We start from the raw sequence: 19,506 nt of genomic DNA on the forward strand, positions 1-19,506 counted from the left end.
GCCCACTTGTGATTGAACTGGTCCCCTTTTGGCCCCTGAACTAAAATGAGTTTGACACCCCTGTTTTATATGTTTTGCCATTTCCATAGCTATGTTTGGGTACATATCATTGTAAAGGAATCCTAGAATCTGTCTATGTGTTGAAAGAAAAATGTTTTAAAATAGAAAACTTGGTCAATAATTAATTAAAGGTTGAAATAAATTCAGTTTAACAACATGTTCGATTTTAAAGAACTAACTTTATACGAAAGAAACTCTATATCTTTGCTTCCATGTGTGATTTGTCCTCGTTTGGAGAGTTTGTTTCAACATTTCACAGTGAGTACAAATATGAAGTGTATACATTTTAATCTACTGTAAAAGACAGTGGGACGTTTTTAATTATGGACTGACGTTTGGCTCACTTTGACCCCTTTAGAAGCAACAAATATTTTTGTTTGAAATCTCGTAGAAATGTTACAAACAACTGAAACCACATTAAAGGAACTCATTGATTTATTTCTGCAGACTTTTTGTGAAAGAGTAGTTTGAAATGACAGGCAATAAAAAGGTAGAAACTGCCATCTAGAGGATTTTATAAGGAACATCAAGCAGAGGTAAATCATCCAATAACACAAATCTACTGATAGATATGAGATAATAACACAATTATGTGACTATCAAAGCAAGATGTAAAACATGTATGAAGGCAAGCATTTAGCTCTGGAGTTTTATGAAATGTTTGAGTCATCCTGAAATCTGTTAATGAATATCTTTCACTATTTTTTATCACTTATATTTATATAAAGCCTTTAGATTGATTGTTACTTTTGCTCTTGATGAGTATTTACATACTCCATTTTCAATAGGCCGACTGTAAAAGTCACTGCAATCACGTGAAGAAGTATAAAAAATATCTAAGGGTGTGGTCATGATCTGTAATGATTATATTAAAATCAATGTTAGCAGATGGCCCTAAAATTAGCTGAAAAGTGTTGAATATAAATGTCCAGTTACATGTATCTAATGTGAAAAAAATAATCATATAATAGTAATACTTGAAACAAAATGTCTGCTTCATAAATGTCAGTTATCAGTTAATGTTATAACATGTTCTTTTTTTTTTTTTTTTTTTTTTTTTTTTTTTAAATTGTTTATACATATCAATTAGCATTAGGGATAAAACAGTTATAGTATTTATTATTATCAAGTCCCTTTCACAATATGTTGTGATTGTATTGTTGGTTCCTTTTCTGTTAATATTTATAAATATTTTGTGTAATATCAACTCTTATCTGAATCACCAATCATTTTGCCATCTTATGCTGATTGAAATGTAATCTAGTACAAAACAATAGGCTGGGATAATTGTTATGTCTGAATAGTACACAGTGTATTTTGCAAATGCAGGCATTTACTGAGAAACACTAGCAATCCCAGGAATCATTATGTAGCAGAAAAACCACCTTTGTTTAGAGAAAACTTGTATTTTAACTCATATAGGCAGAATAAGTGGCATATTGAAAAATAAACAATAAAATAAATAAAGAACTAAAGATAAAACAAGGTTTTATTTAATGAATAATCACGATTTTTTTTTTTTAGTTGTTGGTCATTTTAGCACAAATATTTATTTGCACCAAAATGGACCGCGCGCGCGCACCAAACTGGACCGCGCGCGCGCACCAAACTGAACCCCGCGCGCGCACCAAACTGAACCCCGCGCGCGCACCAAACTGAACCCCGCGCGCGCACCAAACTGTGCCGCGCGCGTGCACCAAACTGGACCGCGCGCACCAAACTGGACCCCACGTGCGCGCACCGATCTGGACCGCGCGCGCGCACCAAACTGAACCCCGCGCTTGCACCAAAATGGACCGCGCGTGCGCACCAAACTGGACCACGCGCGCACTAAACTGGACCCCGCGCGCGCACCAAAATGGACCGTGCGCGCGCACCAAACTGGACCGCGCGCGCGCACCAAACTGAACCCCGCGCGCGCACCAAACAGGACAGAGCGCGCGCACTAAACTGGACCGCGCGCGCGCACCAAACTGCATCCCGCGCGCTCACCAAACTGGACCGCGCGCGCGCACCAAACTGGACCCCACGTGCGCGCACCAAACTGGACCGCGCGCGCGCACTAAACTGAACCCCGCGCGCGCACCAAACTGAACCCCGCGCGCTTGCACCAAAATGGACAGCGCGTGCGCACCAAACTGGACCGCGCGCACCAAACTGGACCACGCGAGCGCACCAAACTGGACCACGCGAGCGCACCAAACTGGACCACGCGAGCGCACCAAACTGGACCACGCGAGCGCACCAAACTGGACCACGCGAGCGCACCAAACTGGACCGCGCGCGTGCACCAAACTGAACCCCGCGCGCGCACCAAACATAACCACGCGAGCGCACCAAACTGTACCACGCGAGCGCACCAAACTGGACCACACACACACACACACGCACAAGCGCGCACCAAACTGGACCCCACGTGCGCGCACCAAACAGGACCGCACGCGCGCACCAAACATTACCGCACGCGCGCACCAAACAGAAACCCGCGCGCGCACCAAACTGGACCACGCGCGCGCACCAAACTGGACCGCGCGAGCGCACCAAACTGGACCGCGCGAGCGCACCAACATGGACCCCACGTGCGCGCACCAAACTGGACCGTGCTCGCGCAGCAAACTGGACCGCGCGCGCGCACCAAACTGAACCCCGCGCGCGCACCAAACAGGACAGAGCGCGCGCACTAAACTGAACCCCGCGCGCACCAAACTGAACCCCGCGCGTGCACCAAACTGGACCAGAACATTTTCGCTCCCATGTCAAACTCAAGGCCCAGGAGCCAAATCTGACTCTTCAGAGCAACTGATTTGGCTCACATGGGAAAGAGAAAACATGTATCATTGTGTAAATGACCAAATAATTCAATTGTAAATTTGTTGTTGAAAGAACTCTAAATTCTTCTCAAATTCTTCCACAAAATCTCCCCAAATTGAATAAAAAAATAAAATAAAAATTCGTCAAAAATTAAATAAATCACTGGACATTTAAGTATCTGTCACTTTGTCTAATTTATAACTGGAAGTGCAAACTTGGGCACATTAATGTTGGAATTAAAGCTACGGCCCACTTGTGATTGAACTGGTCCCCTTTTGGCCCCTGAACTAAAATGAGTTTGACACCCCTGTTGTAGATTTATATGTTTTGCCATTTCCATAGCTATGTTTGGGTACATATCATTGTAAAGGAATCCTAGAATCTGTCTTTGTGTTGAAAGAAAAATGTTATAAAATAGAAAACTTGGTCAATAATTAATTAAAGGTTGAAATAAATTCAGTTTAACAACATGTTCGATTTTAAAGAACTAACTTTATACGAAAGAAACTCTGTATCTTTGCTTCCATGTGTGATTTGTCCTCGTTTGGAGAGTTTGTTTCAACGTTTCACAGTGAGTACAAATATGAAGTGTATACATTTTAATCTACTGTAAAAGCCAGTGGGACGTTTTTAATTATGGACTGACGTTTGGCTCACTTTGACCCCTTTAGAAGCAACAAATATTTTTGTTTGAAATCTCGTAGAAATGTTACAAACAACTGAAACCACATTAAAGGAACTCATTGATTTATTTCTGCAGACTTTTTGTGAAAGAGTAGTTTGAAATGACAGGTGTAACAAATCAATAACACACGAGGGCTCAGGAACTGACTGCGAAAAAGGTCAACAGAAATAGGTTCGGCTGTAGAGCCAAGGTGTGTGAATAATTGGACACAGACACAAGGATTTCGTTTTAGTACATGTATATTAAAGCTATTATATATATTAAAGATATTTGGAGTCAATTTATATTGATATATATTATTTAGTTATTAATAATCAGGTATAGGCAATAAACAAACAACCAAAATACAATTACAAAACAAAGACAATATTTTCTTCTTTCAAAACTTGTAGTCAAAGTTCAGTTCAAGGTTAATTTCCTTTGGTGAGTTCAGTTCAGTTTGTTTGATTTCGCCAAGTTCAAAAGCGAAGGGTTTCGCAAAGTTCTTTTGCATTGGGGGGAAAAAAATACAAAACAGAAAAGGTCCCCAGGGTATATTCCAAGTATTAGGTCCGAGTGTCCGAGGAAACAAAAAGATCAAATATTCCTACCGCGATGCAGTGGTGGTTGGGTGGTGGCTCGCCATCTAGTGGTCGAGAGTGGTAGGTGATCTAGGACTAACATAAAAACCTGACCTATAAAACAAGGCCAACAACAATCAGTCAAACAGGAATTAACTTAAGTATTTTTTTAAAACAGAAAATACATTCACCTTAGCACATTTAAACAATTTGTCATTGTTAATTAAATAAACAGTTATCAATAAATGCTATAAATCATAGCAGAAAAATCCATATCAAGGTAAATCAAATTGAAGCTTCATTCTATATTTTCAGAGATCAAAAGGAATAAAGTGCACTTTTAAATCAACATCATTAGCTGTAAAGCTAAGTCATATCATAAATTAAACATGCATGTTTTAAATAGATTCTTCAAATAAATCATCTCATTCAGTAGATCAAAGCCTATTCAAGACCACATAGCCGAATGGGCATTTCTTTCAAAAAGTAACAGAAATGGTCAAAATCAATCAAAACTAAAAAAAACAAAGTATTAATTTATTATAATACTATTTATTTAACAATTCGGCTTTGATTATAAATTAGAAAATAAAAGGATTACTTAAATAAAAGTGCAAATGGTCAGACTGACCCTGTGTGTTCCGCAGCTAATGGTGGCTTAATTTTGCAGGAATTTCAATGGAGTCTGGTACACCACAAATCCGCCAAATACTTAATAAAACACATTGAAGTACAATGTGAAACGACTCACCGGTGAGTGGAGAGATATCTAGTTTATAGGAGAAGATGTTCATCCAGGTATTTCTTATGAAGGTTGTGTTTCAGTGGTGATTTTCCATCAGTAAGCCGACCATGCAGACGCCACAGTGAGAGCAGCCATCACAGCATTCAGTGGAGCAAACAAGAGTGAAGGGGGAGGAGCCAGGGACTTTAAAGGTGTAGGGCGGGCTCGTCACAATAAAACCATGGCAGGAAGTTGGCCTCTAGTTCACTTGGGTTACACAAGCATTTAGCACTGGAGTTTTATGAAATGTTTGAGTCATCCTGAAATCTGTTAATGAATATCTTTCGCTATTTTTAATCACTTATATTTATATAAAGCCTTTAGATTGATTATTACTTTAGCTCATGATGAGTATTTACATACTCCATTTTCAATAGGCCGACTGTAAAAGTCACTGCAATCACGTGAAGAAGTATAAAAAATATCTAAGGGTGTGGTCATGATCTGTAATGATTATATTAAAATCAAGGTTAGCAGATGGCCCTAAAATTAGCTGAAAAGTGTTGAATATAAATGTCCAGTTACATGTAACTAATGTGAAAAAAATAATCATATAATAGTAATACTTGAAACAATGTGTCTGCTTCATAAATGTCAGTTATCAGTTAATGTTATTACATGTTTTTTTTTAAATTTTTTAAAAATTGTTTATACATATCGATTAGCATTAGGGATAAAACAGTTATAGTATTTATTATTATCAAGTCCCTTTCACAATATGTTGTGATTGTATTGTTGGTTCCTTTTCTGTTAATATTTATGAATATTTTGTATAATATCAACTCTTATCTGAATCACCAATCATTTTGCCATCTTATGCTAATTGAAATGTAATCTAGTACAAAACAATAGGCTGGGATAATTGTTATGTCTGAAAAGTACACAGTGTATTTTGCAAATGCAGGCATTTACTGAGAAACACTAGCAATCCCAGGAATCATTATGTAGCAGAAAAACCACCTTTGTTTAGAGAAAACTTGTATTTTAACTCATATAGGCAGAATAAGTGGCATATTGAAAAATAAACAATAAAATAAATAAAGAACTAAAGATAAAACAACGTTTTATTTAATGAATAATCACGATTTTTTTTTTTTAGTTGTTGGTCATTTTAGCACAAATATTTATTTATTTGGTATTTATTTACCAAACTGGACCACGCAAGCGCACCAAACTGGACCGCGCGCACCATACTGGACCCCACGTGCGCGCACCAAACTGGACCGCGCGCACCATACTGGACCCCACGTGCGCGCACCAAACTGGACTGCGCGCGCGCACCAAACTGGACCACGCGAGCGCACCAAACTGGACCCCACGTGCGCACACCAAACTGGACCGCGCGCGCACCAAACTGAACCCCGCGCGCGCACCAAACTGGACCGCGCGCGCGCACCAAACTGGACCGCACGCACCAAACTGGACCCCACGTGCGCGCACCAAACTGGACCGCGCGCGCGCACCAAACTGAACCCCGCGCGCGCACCAAACTGAACCCCGCGCGCGTACCAAACTGGACCAGAACATTTTCGCTCCCATGTCAAACTCAAGGCCCAGGAGCCAAATCTGGCTCTTCAGAGCAAGTGATTTGGCTCACATGGGAAAGAGAAAACATGTATCATTGTGTAAATGACCAAATAATTCAATTGTAAATTTGTTGTTGAAAGAACTCTAAATTCTCCCCAAATTAAATAAAAAAATAAAATAAAAATTCGTCAAAAAATAAATAAATCACTGGACATTTAAGTATCTGTCACTTTGTCTAATTTATAACTGGAAGTGCAAACTTGGGCACATTAATGTTGGAATTAAAGCTGCGGCCCACTTGTGATTGAACTGGTCCCCTTTTGGCCCCTGAACTAAAATGAGTTTGACACCCCTGTTGTAGATTTATATGTTTTGCCATTTCCATAGCTATGTTTGGGTACATATCATTGTAAAGGAATCCTAGAATCTGTCTTTGTGTTGAAAGAAAAATGTTTTAAAATAGAAAACTTGGTCAATAATTAATTAAAGGTTGAAATAAATTCAGTTTAACAACATGTTCGATTTTAAAGAACTAACTTTATACGAAAGAAACTCTGTATCTTTGCTTCCATGTGTGATTTGTCCTCGTTTGGAGAGTTTGTTTCAACGTTTCACAGTGAGTACAAATATGAAGTGTATACATTTTAATCTACTGTAAAAGACAGTGGGACGTTTTTAATTATGGACTTACGTTTGGCTCACTTTGACCCCTTTAGAAGCAACAAATATTTTTATTTGAAATCTCGTAGAAATGTTACAAACAACTGAAACCACATTAAAGGAACTCATTGATTTATTTCTGCAGACTTTTTGTGAAAGAGTAGTTTGAAATGACAGGCAATAAAAAGGTAGAAACTGCCATCTAGAGGATTTTATAAGGAACATCAAGCAGAGGTAAATCATCCAATAACACAAATCTACTGATAGATATGAGATAATAACACAATTATGTGACTATTAAAGCAAGATGTAAAACATGTATGAAGGCAAGCATTTAGCTCTGGAGTTTTATGAAATGTTTGAGTCATCCTGAAATCTGTTAATGAATATCTTTCACTATTTTTATCACTTATATTTATATAAAGCCTTTAGATTGATTGTTACTTTAGCTCTTGATGAGTATTTACATACTCCATTTTCAAAAGGCCGACTGTAAAAGTCACTGCAATCACGTGAAGAAGTATAAAAAAATATCTAAGGGTGTGGTCATGATCTGTAATGATTATATTAAAATCAAGGTTAGCAGATGGCCCTAAAATTAGCTGAAAAGTGTTGAATATAAATGTCCAGTTACATGTATCTAATGTGAAAAAAATAATCATATAATAGTAATACTTGAAACAATATGTCTGCTTCATAAATGTCAGTTATCAGTAAATGTTATTACATTACGCACGCACCAAACTGGACCCCACGCGCGCACCAAACTGAACCCCGCGCGCACCAAAATGGACCGCGCGTGCGCACCAAACTGGGCCCCGCGCGCACCAAACTGGACCAGAACATTTTCGCTCCCATGTCAAACTCAAGGCCCAGGAGCCAAATCTGGCTCTTCAGAGCAACTGATTTGGCTCACATGGGAAAGAGAAAACATGTATCATTGAGTTTGACATGGGAGCGAAAATGTTCTGGTCCAGTTTGGTGCGCGCACGGGGTTCAGTTTGGTGCGCGCGCGGTCCATTTTAGTGCGCGCGCGGGGTTCAGTTTGGTGCGCGCGCGCGGTCCAGTTTGGTGCGCGCGCGGGATGCAGTTTGGTGCGCGCACGCGGTCCTGTTTGGTGCGCGCGCGGGGTTCAGTTTGGTGCGCGTGCGCGGTCCAGTTTGGTGCGCGCACGTGGGTTTCAGTTTGGTGCGTGCGCGCGGTCCTGTTTGGTGCGCGCGCGCGGTCCTGTTTGGTGCGCGCGCGCGGTCCTGTTTGGTAAATAAATACCAAATAAATAAATATTTGTGCTAAAATGACCAACAAATACAAAAAAAAATCGTGATTATTCATTAAATAAAACCTTGTTTTATCTTTAGTTCTTTATTTATTTTATTGTTTATTTTTCAATATGCCACTTATTCTGCCTATATGAGTTAAAATACAAGTTTTCTCTAAACAAAGGTGGTTTTTTCTGCTACATAATGATTCCTGGGATTGCTAGTGTTTCTCAGTAAATGCCTGCATTTGCAAAATACATTGTGTACTATTCAGACATAACAATTATCCCAGCCTATTGTTTTGTACTAGATTCCATTTCAATTAGCATAAGATGGCAAAATGATTGTTGATTCAGATAAGAGGTGATATTATACAAAATATTCATGAATATTAACAGAAAAGGAACCAACAATACAATCACAACATATTGTGAAAGGGACTTGATAATAATAAATACTATAACTGTTTTATCCCTAATGCTAATCGATATGTATAAACAATTTTTAAAATTTTTTAAAAAAAAACATGTAATAACATTAACTGATAACTGACATTTATGAAGCAGACATATTGTTTCAAGTATTACTATTATATGAGTATTTTTTTCACATTAGATACATGTAACTGGACATTTATATTCAACACTTTTCAGCTAATTTTAGGGCCATCTGCTAACCTTGATTTTAATATAATCATTACAGATCATGACCACACCCTTAGAAATTTTTTATACTTCTTCACGTGATTGCAGTGACTTTTACAGTCGGCCTATTGAAAATGGAGTATGTAAATACTCATCAAGAGCTAAAGTAACAATCAATCTAAAGGCTTTATATAAATATAAGTGATAAAAATAGTGAAAGATATTCATTAACAGATTTCAGGATGACTCAAACATTTCATAAAACTCCAGTGCTAAATGCTTGCCTTCATACATGTTTTACATCTTGCTTTGATAGTCACATAATTGTCTTATTATCTCATATCTATCAGTAGATTTGTGTTATTGGATGATTTACCTCTGCTTGATGTTCCTTATAAAATCCTCTAGATGGCAGTTTCTACCTTTTTATTGCCTGTCATTTCAAACTACTCTTTCACAAAAAGTCTGCAGAAATAAATCAATGAGTTCCTTTAATGTGGTTTCAGTTGTTTGAGATTTCAAATAAAAATATTTGTTGCTTCTAAAGGGGTCAAAGTGAGCCAAACGTCAGTCCATAATTAAAAACGTCCCACTGTCTTTTACAGTAGATTAAAATGTATACACTTCATATTTGTACTCACTATGAAACGTTGAAACAAACTCTCCAAACGAGGACAAATCACACATGGAAGCAAAGATACAGAGTTTCTTTCGTATAAAGTTAGTTCTTTAAAATCGAACATGTTGTTAAACTGAATTTATTTCAACCTTTAATTAATTATTGACCAAGTTTTCTATTTTAAAACATTTTTCTTTCAACACATAGACAGATTCTAGGATTCCTTTACAATGATATGTACCCAAACATAGCTATGGAAATGGCAAAACATATAAATCTACAACAGGGGTGTCAAACTCATTTTAGTTCAGGGGCCAAAAGGGGACCAGTTCAATCACAAGTGGGCCGCAGCTTTAATTCCAACATTAATGTGCCCAAGTTTGCACTTCCAGTTATAAATTAGACAAAGTGACAGATACTTAAATGTCCAGTGATTTATTTATTTTTTGACGAATTTTTATTTTATTTTTTTATTTAATTTGGGGAGATTTTGTGGAAGAATTTGAGAAGAATTTAGAGTTCTTTCAACAACAAATTTACAATTGAATTATTTGGTCATTTACACAATGATACTTTTTTTCTCTTTCCCATGTGAGCCAAATCAGTTGCTCTGAAGAGCCAGATTTGGCTCCTGGGCCTTGAGTTTGACATGAGAGTGAAAATGTTCTGGTCCAGTTTGGTGCACGCGCGGGGTTCGGTTTGGTGCGCGCGGGGTTCGGTTTGGTGCGCGCGCGCTGTCCAGTTCGGTGCGCGCACGTGGGGTCCAGTTTGGTGCGCGCGCGGTCCAGTTTGGTGCGCGCGGGGTTCAGTTTGGTGCGCGCACGTAGGGTCCAGTTTGGTGCGCGCGCGCGCGGTCCAGTTTGGTGCGCGCGCGTAGTTCAGTTTGGTGTGCGCGCGCGGTCCAGTTTGGTGCGCTCGCGTGGTCCAGTTTGGTGCGCGCACGTGGGGTTCAGTTTGGTGCGCGCACGTGGGGTCCAGTTTGGTGCGCGCGCGCGGTCCAGTTTGGTGCGCGGGCGGGTTTCAGTTTGGTGCGCGCGTGTGGTCCTGTTTGGTGCGCGCACGTGGGGTCCAGTTTGGTGCGCGCGTGTGTGTCCGTGTGTGTGTGGTCCAGTTTGGTAAATAAATACCAAATAAATAAATATTTGTGCTAAAATGACCAACAACTAAAAAAAAAAAATCGTGATTATTCATTAAATAAAACCTTGTTTTATCTTTAGTTCTTTATTTATTTTATTGTTTATTTTTCAATATGCCAATTATTCTGCCTACATGAGTTAAAATACAAGTTTTCTCTAAACAGAGGTGGTTTTTCTGCTACATAATGATTCCTGGGATTGCTAGTGTTTCTCAGTAAATGCCTGCATTTGCAAAATACACTGTGTACTATTCAGACATAACAATTATCCCAGCCTATTGTTTTGTACTAGATTACATTTCAATTAGCATAAGATGGCAAAATGATTGGTGATTCAGATAAGAGTTGATATTATACAAAATATTCATAAATATTAACAGAAAAGGAACCAACAATACAATCACAACATATTGTGAAAGGGACTTGATAATAATAAATACTATAACTGTTTTATCCCTAATGCTAATCGATATGTATAAACAATTTTTTAAAAAATTAAAAAAAAAAAAACATGTAATAACATTAACTGATAACTGACATTTATGAAGCAGACATATTGTTTCAAGTATTACTATTATATGATTATTTTTTTCACATTAGATACATGTAACTGGACATTTATATTCAACACTTTTCAGCTAATTTTAGGGCCATCTGCTAACCTTGATTTTAATATAATCATTACATATCATGACCACACCCTTAGATATTTTTTATACTTCTTCACGTGATTGCAGTGACTTTTACAGTCGGCCTATTGAAAATGGAGTATGTAAATACTCATCAAGAGCTAAAGTAACAATCAATCTAAAGGCTTTATATAAATATAAGTGATAAAAAGTCACTTTCAGTCACTTGATGTCTGCACTGGGAAGCCCATGGAGGTCAGACTCCCACATTTTATGCCAGCCCTCAAATGACACCTGGTGTTTTAACAAAGACAAATCCTTCATGAACCAACCAGAGCTGTGGGTACATTAAACTGTATTGTATTGTACTGTAATGTATTACTTCAGATTGAGCAACTTGTGTTGCAGGAGACACAGTGCCTTCACTTGGCTCTGAATCTGCAACTGTCACTTCACCACCAGGAGCTGAAAGAGGTGCCTTCAGAAGATTAGAGTATTAGTATAAACATGTATGTTGATAGGCTTGGTGTGATTGATCTATGAACTATGTCTTTACTGGTGATGGTGAAATGGGGTCTCTCTTTGAGGGGTCTGGTTGAGCGGTCTGTGGAAGGTCTGGCTGAGCCTCTTTCTCAACAGCAGCTGGAAGAAAATGAGGGACAAGGTTATGAAGCCACTAATCCATATCCAGGCAGAAATAAAACTATGACAATAATATGAGCTTCAACCATCTTCAAATGTTTTTTTATAGGGATGTAACGATTAATCGTACGGCAGTTAAAAATCGATTCATAGGTATCACGGTTGATATCGATTTTCTGAAAATTGAATCGCAGTACTTTTTTTAACCTATCCACAAGTGTAGGCGGCGGGCGGAGTCTGCTAATACTTTCTTTCTGGCCGCCTTCTACTCTTAAATATGTTAATAAATGATTCATTGCCCCTTTAGCACCGAAAGAATATCTGTAATATTACTTGAATATCTGTAAAAGTCACGTTTTTCTATTAGCTCTGTCTGCTTGAAAAGCTTCTCTTCTTCACTGCAAGAATTTCTGCATGCCAACCGACCACTGTGTTACCAGCGCCCTCTGCTGGTCCAAACAAATATGATGTAAATCAGTGTAATCACTTTTTTTTTTTAAAGTCCAATTGTTAAGGCACAAAATACATTTTCAGTTGCACTTTTAAAAAGGAAAAGAACTATTATGCAGTTTTGCATTTTTTATTATAGAACCAGAATTTAAATTAATAGGCTTCATTTTCATTTGTATTATTCCTTTATTTATTTCATTCAAGATTTATTTTTAGTTAAATTGCATTGTTTTGAATACTTTATCAAGGGATTCTTTTGACAATGAAATATAAAAGGAAAATAATACAGTATTTTCTAGTTTTTTTCCCAAAAAAAAAATTTGTCTACAGTCCCATTTTGTAAAATAAATCATGAGAGCATCGTATCGTGAACCCAGTATCGTGAATCGAATCGTATCGGGAGTTGAGTGAAGCGTTACATCCCTATTTTTTATTGTCATTTTAAAGATGGAAATTCTTGTTTTAATCACAAATAAAATGGGTTCAAAGTGACCAAAAATGGTGGGAAAAGGTGGTGAAATGGGATTTTAAAAAAAACACAGAAATTGGTTTCAAATGACAGCAGTCAAAAATGGGCAGAAAAAGTGGTAAAAATGTTTCAATATTGAAACAATTAGTTTAAACTGGTAAATATTGGCCTTGACAAATGGTGAAAGTGGTTAAATTGGCAAAAAATAATCATGAAATATGGTGAAAAGAGGTTAAAAGTTAAAAACAATAACTTTATCCCATCTCACATAAATAACTGCACCGACCTCCATCTTTCAAATCACTCCTCAAAACTCACCTGTTTCACTCTGTCTCACACTTTTAACATTTAACATCCATTCATTCATGCCTGCTTCCTGCCTGTTTTAAAAAAAAAAAAATTCTGATGTTTTTTTTTCCTTTTTTCTGATTTATATTTCTTTGTTTTCATCACTGTATTTGCTATTGTTGTTTTAACCTGTATGGTGTCTTTGAGTTTCTTGAAAAGCACTTTTAAATAATTTTTTTTATCATTATAATTTTTATTATTATTATGGGTCACCCTATGTGAAATTAGGTGTAAAAGTGGTGTAAAAGGTTTATAAGTGCTGAAATTATCTTGAAAGTGTAAAAAATGTGCAGCAAAGGCATTGAAATTTGATGGAAAAGTGGCAGAAATGGAAGTAATGTAGCAAATATGCATTAAAAGAAGCAAAAATAGGGCAGGGAAAAGTGATGAAAATAAGATCAAATATGGAAAGTTTGGTGTCGCTGCAGAAAAAGGGTAGAATAAAGCAAACATTGGCTTAAATTGTCCATAAAATGTTCTGTCTGTCTTTGTTTCAGAGCGGGAAAACAGTTCTTGCTAACTTCCTATCAGACACTACAGAAAGGCTGGGAGGAGAATACAGGCCCACACAGGGAGTGAGGTAGTGACCACAGAGTGTTTACTACTGTGTGACATCATCTTCATCATCATGTGTGTGTGTTTGAAGGATGGTGTCGTTTGAGTGTGATCTGGAGAGCAGCTCAGACCATCAGCCCTGTGAGGTCACACTGTGGGACTGTTCAGGAAACTTCAAGTAAGAACCACTTTACAGCAGCTGGACATGAACACATGATGTACACATGCACACTGTGTGTGTGTGTGTGTGTGTGTGTGTGTGTGTGTGTGTGTGTGTGTGTGTGTGTGTGTGTGTTACAATAATTAATCACACTAAATAATAATAATTCAGATCTGCCCTCAGTCACATGATCCACATAGTCCACAATCAGAAGGTCACTGGTTCTAATCCTACTCCATCACTGTGGAATGTGATTAAGGCCTTTTACTCAGGGGTTCTCAACCTTGGGGTTAGGTCCCCCGTTGCGGTCACGAGACACTGGGAGGGGGTCCTCAGATGCCTTTAAGAAACTAAGAATATTTTCTGAACAATTTGAGCCATTTTTGCTTATTTTTACCCTTTTTCTGCATCTACGCCAAACTTGCCATTATTTAACCTATTTTCATCACTTTTTCTTGCCATATTTTTGCTGCTTTTAATGTGTTTTTGCTACATTACTCCAATTTCTGACACTTTTCCATCACATTTCAATGAGTTTTTTTGCACAGTTTTTTCCCATTTACAACACATTTTGAGCACTTATAAACCCCTTTCACCACTTTTCCACCTAATGTCACATATGGTGACCCATTATTGTCACTTTTATCCTCTACATTTTTAAATTCCATTACCCACAATTTGCAACTTTTAACCAATTTTTGTGGTTTTTAAAATCTCATTTCACCACCTTTTCCACCATTTTTAGTCACTTTTAACCCATTTTATTTCGGATTAAAACAAGGATTTCCATCTTTAAGATCACTTTATACTATGGGCTAAATAACAGTAAACTCCCTAGATAACAGTGGACATTATTCAGGTAAATAAATAAATTAGGTTATCACAGATTCATAGAACAATGGACCATCATTTTGCTGACTTTATGGATGGACCCCAAAAATCTCTCCCCTTTATTCCCCCTCATAGATGGACCTGTCTCCACATGACTGTTCTTCAATGTTCATAATGTGTTGTTAGTGAAGTGTTTCTAACTCTTTAGTGTCCACTAGGGAGAGCTGTAGCAGAGTAAACGTGGGTTCTACTTTCTCCTCCAGGTTTGAGTCGTGCTGGCCTGCTCTGACCACTGACTCCTGTGGGGTGGTCCTGGTCTATAATCCCACTGTTCCCAGTCAGCTCAGAGAGATAGAGAGCTGGTTCTCCATGTTTGTGTCCTCTCAGGGTCTACAGGACACCCAGTGTGTGCTGGTCGCTCACCGTCAGCCAGGCGACACACACACACACGCAGACACACTCTCTGACCTAGGTACACACTCCTCTCTTTGTGTCTTCATCAGGGGGGTATTCCAGAAAAAAACTCTGAGTCTGTCACCATGGTAACATTTTCCATGAATGAAACCTGCTCAATGGCAGGTTTTGTCTCAGAAACACTGGGTTTCCACCTGGCTCCGCCCACCTGAACACAGCTTCTCAAGGAACACTTTAATTAATCTTGACACTCTTCTCTGACACACATTAGTATCAGAAAGGTTGATCTGCATTAAAACACCTGCTGACGTCTGTATTAAAGTTCTCTGGATACAAACATGTGGCTCATGTAAAGGAATCCACATTTATACCTTCAATATGATACGACCATTTAAAAAGTCAAATTAAAACCTAAATGTGGTAAGATGTTGAGCTAAATATGCCTCAATGTTCTGAATGATGTTTTTATATTTCATTTTTAGCTGCTGCTAAGTGGTCTTTTCTCATGTCGTATTGACCCTAATTGAACATTTTTAAGTGCTTTAGGCTGTGACGGTGTTTCCTTTTCCTCTGAGGGTGCTTCACACCCAACATCACTTCAGACACTCTGGAGACTAGATTATATTCAGAATCAATGTAAATGACACAGCGTCAAGTGGTCGTCATTGTCTGTAGAGCTGAGGCTGCACTGAATGGGCTGTACACTTCCTCTACTTATGGGGCCAAATGAAAGTGGATTACTCCTTGAATAAGCCTTGTAAATTCTATGTATATTTAGAGTAACTCATCCTTTAGTCACTCTGTAAAGTGAGCATTTAAACTGTAAGTACAAGTGGAGCTGTCTATGATAAGTGTTCTAAATGTACAACTGTAGAAGAAGTGGTCAGCCTTCTCAGTGCTGCACACACATACCAATCATACTATTTCCACTATTCATCACAATATTCAAATTATTCCCCACTAAGCGACCAAAAAGTGCGAGAATGTTCAGGCGACTCATCACAAGCAATTTAAGCGACTATAGTTACTGAAGTGGTGTTCTGTGTGAACCCAACTTTAGAACAGGCTCATATTCCTTTAGCACAGACACATTCTTCTATAAACACCAGGAGAACTTCTAACTCCATCAGGGTGAAATAAATTACTCTCATCCGGCTGGTTGCCATGATAGCTCGTGTTATCTTTGCTCCATTTATGATGGCTTTCTATGGTGCGCGTGCACGTGAGTAACTCAAGGTTTACATACTCAGAGTTAATTCATCCACTTGATACCAGCTGTAATAGAACCAGATATTCAGAGTTTATTAACTCAGAGTTTATGGATAGACTTAGAGTTGAACCTCCTTTCTGGAATACCCTCTGGTTGTTTTTCTTAAGTTGTTAGTTTTACTGTTATTTTGTGTCCTTCTGGTGTTGTGGAATATTTTTGTTGTAGTTTGTTTGTGTGTTTTTATTCCTGCAGTCGTTTTGTGTATTTCTAGTGTTTCTACAATTGTCTTTGTATCTTTGTCGTCTTATTTAAGTAGTTTTTGTGTGTTATTGCTGTCTCATAGTGCACGTTTTTTGTGGTCGTTATGCGTTTTTTCTCAGTATGTGTACTGGCTGTTTCTCCATACCATGTTTGTAGTGTTGTAGTAGTCAAGACTGGTCTTGGTCTTGAGACCAAATTTTAAAGGTCTCAGACTCGGAAGCATTTTGACTCGGTCTTGTCTCAGACTTGGGCTGCCCGGACTTTCCCTCAAGACCAGCACTAATTCCTGCTATTTTTAAACTTTTTTATAATGTGATAATAACAAGGAGAAGAACGGGATAAAACAATCCTTTATTCATTCTTTAATCCACCCTGTATAATGACCTCAATCTTCCTTAATGTGACTGAGTGACATGTGTGACACAATCACACACACAAGCAGGAGAGAGAGGCGGAGCTAAACATGTCCGCTAACTTGTTGGTTGTGAAATTTGGTTTCACGAACCACAAAGAAAACATTTGTAAAAGCACAGCAAAGAGGAAACACTCTGTGGTGTGTAGGTGACCAGCCATGTTATTTCTTGGCAGAAATACTTTTAAACACTTACTGTACATTCAGCTGACATAAAAGTCTTGTTTTCAAATATGTAGAATAATTATGAATTTATCAGTAGCAGTAGTAGTTTTAATATTTTAGATATTACCATTTTTGTCTGTCAAATGTATTTAAAAGAAACTAAAACTAAAGAGAGAATGTTATTTAACTGTCGAACCTTGTCATAATTTAATTTATATATGTTTTTTAAATTAAAAAAAAAATGTTTATGGTCTTGGTCTCGGCTCCCAGAAGTCTTGGTTTTGTCTTGGTCTCGGGCAAGTCTTGGTCTCGGATAGTGTGGTCTTGAACATAACACTACATGTTTGGTTAGCTTAGCATATAGCAACACTGGCTGAGCAGAGTCAAAGGGGAAGGGGCGGGGCTACGTTAAAATTAAAAATTTCTTTCATGTTAGTTTGGTAATGGTGGTGTTTCTGTAGGTGAACTCATACTGACTTTGTGTTTGTGTGTGTAGCGTCTCCTCTGAGCAGTCTGATGGTGATCCAGTCTAACCTGGAGGAGAACCCTGAGGCCGTGAGGCAGCATTTCTACACATATTTACAGAAGGTTGTGAAAGTAGTGACAGAGAGCAGAGAGAGAGACGAGATGTCCATCATCACATAACATCCCATAATACTCTCTCTTTGTGTGTGTGCTGATATCTCTGATAATACATTTACATATTAACTGTTTTTCTGTTTCCAATTGATTAATAGTGAATAATTATTGATGAATATGAATTCTTACATTTTCTAAGATGGATTATTTACATTTTAAATTGTAATACAACCCAGGTGAGTCATTTCATCCTTTTCTAAATCTTGTCATTACAGGATTTAACCACAAGGTGGAGCTGTTCACTCTGTCATTACATTTCAAAATAAGAGCCCCTAAAGTAGCATCAGTAGAAAAGTGGCTACTATATGACTAGTATAGGACTACTATATAGATCCTATAGAGCTACTACAGGGCTGCTATAGAACTGCTATAAAGCTACTATTGGATCCTATAACAGGGTTACTACGAGGGCTGAAGAAGGGCTACTATAGGACTGTACGAAAAAGGTTTGGAATGACCTTTATCCCAACAGCTGTCTCAGCACTTTGAGGATTCATTTGCATGTATCAGACATATTTACATGGATTTATTTGCAGATATTTTGTGGTTCTTGTGATATATTTTATTTCTCATCCTCTGTGTGTTGCGTGTTCGGCTACCAAGTTTTAGGCTCATGAAATTGTGACTTTAGGACAAATCAAATTTAGATTTTGTCAACTAAATGTGACTAAAAATATTGAGGAGGAAAATGACTAAAATATGATGGTAATTAATATGTAATTTATAATAAAGATTAAAGCAAAACGTAGTAGAACATTATCATTATAAAGTGAAGTCAATGACCAACCAAATGATGCTTTAATCAAGCTTCACTAACAGTGACTCTGAAACATTAATGATGCACATAAACATAAATAAACAACCAAATACGTCAGACTTACTTTGTTTTAATGAACTTCATTAGAAATAAATAACAAGCAGCAAACAATTTAAATAAGATCAAATCTTCTCCTACAAATTCATGAAGTGATTAAAATGATCAGATATAAATAATCAATTACATACTGAGTGACTTGTTAAAACACTACTTAGTCTCACAGGCTCCAAGATTTAGAAATCACTAGTTTCACTATTCTACTCATCACATATGCAGATCTTAGATAAACATGGATCAGACCAGGTTAGGAAACACCCCATTAATAACTTATTCAACTTAAACTGACTGAACAAAATTCTCCTGAATTCATCCTGTTGATGTTGATCTGGTTAAAGTTAACCTGGTTGAAGTTAACAGATCCTGGGGTTTTAAAACTCTTCCTCGCTGCGTTTGAAAGTGTATATCTCAATGAACATCTGCAGTTTGGCCACAGTTTCGTCCCAATGCTCGGAGTCAAACTTCACATTGGTGATGGCCATGTCCTTCAGCGTGTAAACCACAAAGTCCACCTCATGAATACCTGTGAGAGCCATCTGGGCCTGCACCTGCGTGAAGTACTCATGAGATTTTTTCAGCTGATACTTCGGAGGCTGAGGAGAGAGCAACACACACGTCAACTACAGACACGTCAACTACAGACATGTCAATGACAGACATGTCAACTACAGACACGTCAACGACAGACACGTCAACGACAGAC

The 19,506-nt window shown here is 38.0% G+C and overlaps 1 protein-coding gene across 1 annotated transcript in view; it reads left to right on the top strand.

The window, feature by feature from the left end:
• The window catches only part of LOC114479566 (intraflagellar transport protein 22 homolog), a 38,370-nt gene extending 20,435 nt beyond the window's left edge, over positions 1–17,935 (top strand). The window contains exons 2-5 of the mRNA XM_028473308.1: positions 13,780–13,862; positions 13,929–14,015; positions 15,092–15,300; positions 17,787–17,935. Coding sequence (XP_028329109.1) covers positions 13,780–13,862; positions 13,929–14,015; positions 15,092–15,300; positions 17,787–17,935 — 528 coding nt within the window. The remainder of the gene's footprint in view (positions 1–13,779; positions 13,863–13,928; positions 14,016–15,091; positions 15,301–17,786) is intronic.
• The last annotated feature ends 1,571 nt before the right edge of the window (positions 17,936–19,506 follow it).

The sequence above is a fragment of the Gouania willdenowi genome, chromosome 17 (assembly GCF_900634775.1).
Source record: "Gouania willdenowi chromosome 17, fGouWil2.1, whole genome shotgun sequence".
In the NCBI taxonomy this organism is placed as follows: domain Eukaryota; kingdom Metazoa; phylum Chordata; class Actinopteri; order Blenniiformes; family Gobiesocidae; genus Gouania; species Gouania willdenowi.